Source organism: Dendropsophus ebraccatus, chromosome 6, assembly GCF_027789765.1.
Source record: "Dendropsophus ebraccatus isolate aDenEbr1 chromosome 6, aDenEbr1.pat, whole genome shotgun sequence".
Lineage (NCBI taxonomy): Eukaryota > Metazoa > Chordata > Amphibia > Anura > Hylidae > Dendropsophus > Dendropsophus ebraccatus.
In genome coordinates, this window is record NC_091459.1 from 107,675,864 (window position 1) to 107,685,260 (window position 9,397).

The window sequence follows — 9,397 nt, forward strand, 5'->3', positions numbered from 1 at the left end:
GAGAACTTCCACATGTAAATGCAGATATGTTGAAAAATTGCCGCAGCGGATGTTGGTAATGCCTAAAACAATGTAACGGGGTTTATTTATTAATCTCTGGGGATGTTTACACAATCCGGGTAAAATATGGCCGTAATTTTGAGAAAAAAATGTGCCCCCCCCCCCAATTGAAAGTCAATGGGGCACATTAATATATTGAAAATACAATTGTATTTGCTCTTTCTTAATATATTTTAACTTCATAATTTTCTGTTGTATACTTACGGCAGCCACCAACGTTCATGTCAGGAACTGCAGGACTGCCCAAGCTCTGGTCTCTCCAAGGAGCTGGGAGAAGTGCATGCTGCTAAGAACGTCCTCTCCCCCAGTTCTGTAACAGACCTTCTTTCTGGATAATCGGACGTTTTGTGCACGGTCCATGTGCTACATGTAATTCATGTGCTACGAACCAGAATCGCAGAGCTCCTGGCATCATAAGTCATTATCATGTTGGAAGCTCCGAGACAAGTTTAAATCTTCACGTTACAGTACTGACACAGCCGCATGTTGCCGAGCCAGTGTATTCAGGGGTGGCCATAGCTGGTATCACTCCTGATCACAAGTGCCTGTGTAGTGCTTCTAACATTTGCCCCCCTGGGTTGCTGCACCCCCCGGCACACCGCACACATGTTGCAGTTTCACTGCAGTACTATTACTGTACTGCAGCGTTTTCACCGAGAAAGTACTGCAATGAAACCACAGTCTAAAAGGGCTAGCAATCAGTCAATGAACAAGAAATTGCTTGTTGGTCGGCTGATTGGATCAGTTATGCAGTCCTGTGTAAATAGGAGATCTGTCACGGACAATGATGAAAGTGACTGGCCGCACAAGTGATTCAGTGATCTCTGTCTGCAGGACGATTAAGCTATGTAAAAGCTTCCTAAATGACCACTGATCTACTAGATCGCCACCGTTTTGCAGGCACAGGTCAGCCCATCTACAAATGACCTTACTGTAATAAATATTTGTCCTTACATGTATGAGCCAACCATATATATCCTACAAAGAATTTCATCTTAGACACATAACATTTTTTTTTTTTTACAGAAAATGCGTTAATTCGCAAAAAAAAATTTAAAAACCAAGGAAGCAGAACAGATACATTGGATGGGTGCAGAGCAATAACACAACAATTGGGGAGATTTATCAAACATAGTGTAAAGTGAAACTGGCTCAGTTGCCCCTAGCAACCAATCACATTCCACCTTTCAGTCCTCACAGACTCTTTGGAGTTGCTAGGGGCAATGTACACCAGATGGTTGGGGGGGCTCCCAATATAGTGAATAAATATAGTGAATCGCATAAGCTTGCAAGCACAATGCTTGTATGTTATGGTGCGTTTACACAGACAGATTTATCTGACAGATTTTGGAAGCCAAAGCCAGGAATGGATTTGAAAAGAGGATAGATCCCAGTCTTTCCTTTATGACCTGATCCCTGTTTATAGTCTGTTCCTGGTTTGGGCTTCAAAGATCTGTCAGATAAATCTGTCTGTGTAAACACACCATAATTCAGCACAATTAAATCAGTACAGTAGTCACCTCAACCCAGCCTCTAGTATGGTGTTCTAAGCAAAATGAAATGAAACACAGTCCAATGCCCTGCACACCCACCCACCCAATGCTGCGTTTCGCATGGATGCGGCACCCATCCATTGTATCTGTACTGCTTCATTCCTTTTTTTGTGAATTAATAAAGCATTTTTACTATATAAAAAAAACAGGTCAGCCCATCTAAAAGGGCCCTTAAGGTTTAATCTGATGTATGTTAGAGGGAATACATACAGTGCAGGATGATTGCTCAATTTCAGCTGTGAGAAAATGGGAATGAAGTATGGGAGCTCATGTACAGTGTAAGGCTGCGTTCACACTATGTATATTTCAGTCAGTATATGTATATTTCAGTCAGTATATTTCAGTCAGTATTGCAACCAAAACCAGGAGTGGATTAAAAACACAGAAAGGATCTGTTCACACAATGTTGAAATTAAGTGGATGGCCGCCATTTAATGGCAAATATTTGCTGTTATTTTAGAACAACGGCTGTTATTTTGAAATAATGGCCGTTATTTACTGTTATATGGCGGCCATTCACTCAATTTCAACATTGTGTGAACAATCCTTTCTGTGTTTTTAATCCACTCCTGGTTTTGGTTGCAATACTGACTGAAATATACGTAGTGTGAACGCAGCCATATACTGTATAACATGCTGGAGCTGCTCATCTAGATGCCGCCACTAGTCTGATTGTACCTTGTTACTATGGAGGAGAGTCTCAGTCCTGTGTGAACTTTGTCCATTGTAATAAAAGTTGTTGCACAAATGTCATACAGTAAAGATATGCCAGTCATATTTTATCAGCCAAACACAAAAGCTATAAGCGCTGCTTCTAAAGCGGCCGCAGATTAAAATGGTCATACACACTGGAGAAAGCTGGCTTTGCCCACATTTCTAGAAAACTATTGTGTATGGGAACAATTCAGCTGTCAAAAGGAGCAGGTAAAGTGTGACTGTCGTTTTACAAAATTCCAGATCTGAGTGCTCAGATCAGCACTGATCGGGAGAGTTGGGAGAAGGTCATTATCTTAGGATAGATGTTTATCCCAGGCCGGTTTACAAGTGGAGTCCCGCTTCGGCCGCTGAATGGCTGAGCTGCCTTGAGACGTCACGTCTCATGCAGCAGCTCGCACCAGGAAGCGGCCGCAGGACGGGTGTACCAGGCGGCGCGATCCGGGACCTGGTGCTGGAATCGGGGAGGTAAGTGACCTCCGCTGTCCATAATCACTCCCTCCCCGGCCATAGCTTAAAAATACCCCCGGGCCGGAGTACCCCTTTAAGTTTCCTATTAGGAACACTTCCCTTCTGAGCCCTATTTCAGCTTTTAACATATTTATTAGTTTCAATCGTGTCCCCCCCCCCCCCCCCCCGCCCCACTTTACTTTTTTTCTGGCAGCAGCTTGTTCCTGTGTATTTGCAATTAGAGTCCCGCCTGTGCCTATGGCCCAGGCTGTATTTCTGTTTTACAGGCGGGAATCGGGCTGTCTCCACCTTCTCCACAGAACGGGAAGACTGCGGAAGTCAAATACCGATGGCTCTAGTTCATACGAACCTTAACATCAGGTGTGTCCATTTATGCGGGATTTGGGCTTAAAAAAATATCTGCATATGTGTCTACTAAGAAATTCTGCTTCTATATCAAGCACTATGTAGGCCGAGATTCACAAATGCATTTTTATGTTAAAAAAAAAAAAATGTAACCGGTGATGGAATTAGTTTTTTTTTTTTTTGTGCAGTATTCTTTTATTAATTGGGAGTTGATACAGAAATATGAAACACCATACATACATGCTGTGTTTACATTTGTCACGGCAGATCATGGTTTTTCACAGTAGATCATGGCAAAATATGCTCTATGCCCTATGATCGGCACCTTTGGAAGCTGTTTTATTCACAAGCTTACCGACTGGTTCACTATTTCACCCACTGGGTGGAATAATATTCTGTTTTTGACTGAATATTTACTATTCATTATTTATTATTGCCCGTCATTCTTGTCTGTGACTTCTAGTTTACATGTCCTCCCGAGTTTAATGATTCTACATATAATTTGCTTAAAGTGTACCTGCTAAACGCAGTCCTCTCCTGGCTCTGTCACGTGATCAGTCGGGCTCATAATGTAAGTCTATGGAGCCCGACTGATTATGCTGACTCAGAGCGGGGAGAGGATGCAATGCAGTGTGGTCCATTCCCTGCTCGTTCCCCCGATTTGTACGGATGTGAACACTCAGACCCAGACTGATCAAAACTTTTAACATGTCTCTGTAACATGTCAAAAGTTTTCTGTGATGACAGTGACCCTTTAAAGTATAATAACTAGAAGTGACATGAGTTGCAGAGATTAGTTCTGCATTAGAGATGAGCGAATTTACAGTAATAGGGAAGCAAAGTGCTTTCTTATCTCCGCAATCCGCTCATCAGCTGCTTTCTTCTAACTCACTGCCGCTCCTTCCTAGGTGCTGGGAAAAGCTGGATCCAGTCCTGGAAAACTTCTCCCATTACAATAGTCAGCATTTCCCAGCACCCGGGGAGGAGTGGCACGGAGTTAGAAGACAGCTGGCTGATGAGCAGAATGCACTTCACTTCATTATTACTGTAAATTCGCTCATCTCTATTCAAGATGTAAAGTATAAAATAGTACTCAATGATGAGTATACACTGTACATATGATGAACACACAAAGAATGTTAGACTTTGTCAAAAATAACTTTTTTTATGTGTACACTATAAAGAAAACACAGGGCGGTATGCTGATAATCCTGAGCGCTTCTTAGTTCTTCTTTTTGAAAACTTGATGACAAACTTGATCTTCACATGTAAGATCCTATAATGTAAAAGATATATATGAATGAGAAAATGCATCGTTCAGATGGAGATTCATCCAGCTGAATCCTGGGCTAAATGTTTCCCTTTTGTTACTGGTATCCTGATACTATAGCTCTGGGGTGCACAGACTTTTCTGGTCCGTGGATAGCTCATCTCCCAAGGACCGCCATAATATGTAAAGGCGTTTTACAGAACTTCAATATTTGTTAAGTGGAATCCAATTCTTAGCATCCGAACTGTGGATTGCTGCAGTATCATGCACAGTCACCGGTGAGCAGTATGTAGTAAACTGGAGTGGATGCGGTGCTATCCATCTGCTTCAGTCAGGCCCCCACTAAGGATAAACCATCAATATAAATGTTCCGGAAAGCTCCATTTTAAGGATAGTATTAAACAGGCCGATGGGGGCCCGATAATAACTGTAAACTAGCGCCGATCTGCTAGATCGGCGCTCGTTTACTGGGCTTATTGCACGGCCCAATAATCGTTTAACAAGGGCTGCATGGACATCGTTACCAATGTCCTTGCAGCCCTTGCTTAAACTATATACATTACCTATCCATGCTGCAGGGCTCCTCTTGCACTCGATGTAATAAACACAACGATCAGCCGATGACAACGATCATTGGATATATTGGATATATTGGACAAAGATCATTGGATATCATGGATATAGGTTTGGACCTATAATTGTCGGGTGCCAACCGTGCATCGCTACGTGTAATAGCGGTGCATGGCCGGCGGCTGACGATATAGAAAGTGCATACATTACCTATCCATGCTGCAGGGCTCCTCTTGCGCTCTGCTTCTCGCCGGGTCCTGCACGCTCCAGCTTAGAGCGGCCTGTCACAGCTGACGGTCCCGGCCTGTGATTGGCTGAGCGGTCTGTCAGCTCAGACAGGCCGCTCTGAAGCTGCAGGGACCAGAGGAGAAGCAGAGCGCAAGAGGAGCCCTGCAGCATGCACTTTGCATATCGTCAGCCACCGGCCACGCACCGCTATTACACGTAGCGATGCGTGGTCAGCGCCGACAATTATAGGTCCAAACCTCTATATATGATCAGCCAATAATCGTTGACATCGGCTGATCATTGTGTTTATTACATAGAGCAATAATTGGCCGGATATGGCCCTAAGAGTTATTCATATGCTATACATGGCTTATGTTCCTCTATTCGAGATTTCAGACTAGAGGAGACTGTACATGTACATGTCCTTCTCTATTGTGGCTTATGGCTTCTTGTCTAATAAAAAGAAGACTAGACATACATTGTTCTACAGAGCAGAGACATAACACAAAGCTTTAGGGCTCCAAGACCAAATGAAACGACAGCGTCCCCACTTACCATGTGCTATTTACTATATGGACGTCTCACCCCGTGGCACCATGAACTGGATACAATCCCCACCTCTGAACCCCTTTAGCTACAGAATATATTCTAGACTGGACATATTTGTAGAATAGACTTAGTGTGATGAGTGTTAAAAATATTCTCCAGTTCAGCCAAGATCTTAAAAAAAGAGTGTGAGCCCTACAGGTGTACCGTTATCTATAGTATTGTGTAAGTTCTTGAACTGACCAGTGGTGGCGCTATAACCCTAAGTTCTTACCAAGTAAAGTTTGTCTCCTTCGATCCAATGCGTCCATCCACGGTTTTTCTTTTCTCCCTTCTGGACACAGACAAGTTTATCTCCATCCCAGGACACCAGGGTCTGAAACATTAAATGATACAGACATAAGTTTCACAATAAAAGCAGAGGAAAGAATCATGTCTGACTATGGAAACGCTGCACCAACTCACCTTCACCACCCGATTGTCCAGGCCTTTGGTATGCTCCTCAAACTCTACCCCAACCGTGTAGTTGAGCTCATAGTTCCTGAATGTGCTAAGGGTCTTTGTCTTAAACTCGTTTCCATTCTGAATTAATTCTTTGGTCTGGGTCAGATGAGCCGCGATCTTACGGGTAGCAAAGTCAATATCTGCAGTAGAAAGGGTGAATCCATTGTCATAGTTAAAGGGGTACTCCAGCGGGGGGGGGGTGTCTGAGGGGGTGGCTGAGGGAAAAGACGTCCACTAACCTCCCCGGTTCCAGCGGCGAGTCCCGTATCGTGGCGCTCCAGAGCTTGTTTCCCGGCCGCTTCCTGGTGTCTGACGCGGGCCTGAGACGTGACGTCTCAGGTCCACTCAGCCAGTCAGTGACGGAGGCGGGATCCGTTTCAAGTCCGCTCAGATCCCGCCTCTGTCACTGATCGTATCGGACCCGCGTCAGACACAGGAAGTGTCCGGGGACTGGAGCGACGTGATGCGGGACCCGCCGGTCCCAGCAAAAAAGTGCCCCCCCCTCTGGAGTACCCCTTTAAGTCTTTTATAAGATATCCTATACATGTTAAAGTGGTTGTACATGAAGTACAAAAATATCAGTGCATGTAAATACAGAGCATAGACTGGTGATATTTTTTCTAGCATGAGAAAAATATTACTTTGCAGGCTATTATAATAGGTGCGCATTCTATAGAAACACCAGCAGAGGGCACCACAGAATAGTAATTCTCAGTAAAAACGTATTTGCCTGCTCTGCATTCTGTGTCAGGTGTGGCAAGCAGCTGACTCGGGTCTATTGCGATCTCACCGTGCAACATGTATTGCAGCCAAAGTCATCCTGTAACCCTCATCTGTCTATTCCTGTGGGACAAGTACTGTTCCCTAAGCAGAATAATGCACTCTCTGGACATCAACACTTAGGCCTTATTCACACATTTAGTGTTGCAAAAATTAAAAGTGTTACTGTCACTTTTCATAGGGACATGTCAAACGTTTTGATCGGTCAGGAATCCTGAGACCCCCCCACCCCTACCGATCACTAGAATGAGACGGAAATAGTGCTCAGGTAAGTGTTCTCTCCTCATTGCTCCTCACTGCAGCAGATGGATCTTATAGTAAGTCTATGTGAGGAGACACAAGCACTTATCTGAGCACTTCTCCCTGCTCATGTTGGCTTGGGTCTCAGAATAATCTAACATGGTACTAAAGTCCATACTGTGATATAAAAACTGCAATCACACAGAAAAGAAACCTGATATAGTTCTATACAGTCCCCAAGTAAGCACATTCCTCCTTAAAACATAGCTTAGTCACCAGAATGAAGAATACCTAATGCCTTCATGAGTCCATCAAAGTTTTCATTGACCTCCATGACCCAGGTGCCATTGTAGTCTGCAGGCATGATGATGTGATGGAGATGGGCAGCGGCACGGACAATGTGGTCGGGAGAACAGACTGCAGGGACTCTCTGGTCTGCCAGCAGCTTATATCCTGTGGAGCAGAAGGATTCCTGGGATCCCGATAAAAAGGTTTCAAAGTCACAGATTAGTTGACAAGGAACTTATCTCTAGTAATAAGTCCATAGGGCAAGTCTGAAATATTATTGGTTTGATTGTATATTTATCGTATGGGTGGACGGAGCCTGTAAGACATTAACTTTAATATCTTAACCCAATATTTAATATGTCAGCTTTGTAATGTTTTATCCACAGAATGTAGGAAGAGTAGGCAGGTTAGAAACATCTAACCTGCCGATATGTCCCTATAGCGCACAGGCTGCTGAGGATGAGGGTAATTCTCTTACCTTTATCCTTAGAGACAACTTTAGAAACTTTGCAGTTTAATTAGATATGTAAATGAGAAAGTTCGGTGCACTGGGGAGGGGGGGACTACCAGCCTTAGTGCACCGACCTGGGACAAATATTGGGACGGCACTCTACAGTGATGTCACTCCGATGCTCATCACTGCAGAGTGCTGGATAAATAGGGACAGGGCGGATTGGTGAACTGACGGTGATAGTCCCACCCCCTTGGCACTAAACCACCTTATTTACATATCTAATAAACTTCAACGTTTTCAAAAACAGCGTCGCGGATCAAGGTAAGAGAAAAATATCTTCATCCTCAGCATCCCATGCACTATAGGGACATATCAGAAGGTTAGATACTTCTAACTTGCTGATAGTTTCCCTTTAAGCGTTTTGCTGCCAATCCAAAGAGTGAACAGGGACAATTGTAACTTTTCTGCTGCCTGAGGTGACATTTGAAATGGTGCCTACTACTCATTAATAATTAGTTATTAAGAAATCCATGTATCCAACTGCGCACACACACACACACACACACACACACACGTGTTTGTCTTTAATTGAAAAGTCCATTGAATTTAATAGCAAAGACAAGGAAAAAATAACTGTGTGTGAACAACTAAAAATAGTGTCTGTTGTTGGCAAAAGACGTCGGAAAATGCTCTACTTATCATGAACATTATTTGACATCCACCTCAAAAGACGCCTTTTTCCTTTTTTTTTTTTTTTTTTTTTATTAGTGTGAACATAGCCTTAGAGAGAATATCTACTATTCACTAATCATTATTGCTCGTCCTTCTTATTTGTGACTTCTGGTTTACATGTCCTTCCAAGTTTAATGATTCTACATATAAATGTATAATAATAAGAGTTAACATGAGTTGTACAGATTAGCTCTGGATGTAAAGTATAAAATAGTATTCAGTGATCAGTATACACTAGACATATGATGCACATACAAAGAATGTTAGACTTTTTTTTTATGTGTACACTATGGAGAGCACAAGGATAATCCTGAGCGCTTCCTTGTTCTTTTTCAAAATCTGATGACAAAATTGATAAGGATAGTGATTCTATATATAAAGAACTTTATGTATAACCTTCTGGAGGGAAGGTTTCCATACTTCTTATCTGAACATTGTCTACAACAAGGCCTTGTGTTTTTATACAGTGGTGACTTCTTAATATTAAATAGTAGAGGGGACACAATTCCTTATAATAAATACTTCAGCTGCTGCAGAACTTCTTTTTTAGGTGACGTGAGTTGTGCAGCTTAGCTCTGGATGGATGTATAGGATGGTAATCAGTGGCCAGCATACACTACATATTATGAACATGCAAAAAAG

General features: G+C 42.9%; 1 protein-coding gene across 1 annotated transcript; it reads right to left on the bottom strand.

The window, feature by feature from the left end:
• Positions 1 to 4,282: 4,282 nt before the first annotated feature.
• Positions 4,283 to 7,747, bottom strand: LOC138794991 (retinol-binding protein 2-like). Its single transcript, XM_069973928.1, has 4 exons — positions 7,573 to 7,747; positions 6,223 to 6,401; positions 6,032 to 6,133; positions 4,283 to 4,419 (listed from the first exon to the last, which is right to left on the bottom strand). The coding sequence occupies exons 1-4, from the start codon at positions 7,643 to 7,645 to the stop codon at positions 4,366 to 4,368; spliced, it is 408 nt and encodes a 135-aa protein (XP_069830029.1). The 5' UTR covers positions 7,646 to 7,747; the 3' UTR covers positions 4,283 to 4,365.
• Positions 7,748 to 9,397: the final 1,650 nt, after the last annotated feature.

Bases quoted from the DNA above. Each gene is read 5' to 3' on its own strand.
- LOC138794991 (XM_069973928.1), bottom strand. From the start codon at position 7,645: ATGCCTGCAGACTACAATGGCACCTGGGTCATGGAGGTCAATGAAAAC. The intron at 6,402-7,572 runs GTATTCTTCATT...TTTCTACTGCAG, and splicing joins TGGACTCATGAAGGCATTAG to ATATTGACTTTGCTACCCGT. The intron at 6,134-6,222 runs GTGAGTTGGTGC...TTAATGTTTCAG, and splicing joins TGGACAATCGGGTGGTGAAG to ACCCTGGTGTCCTGGGATGG.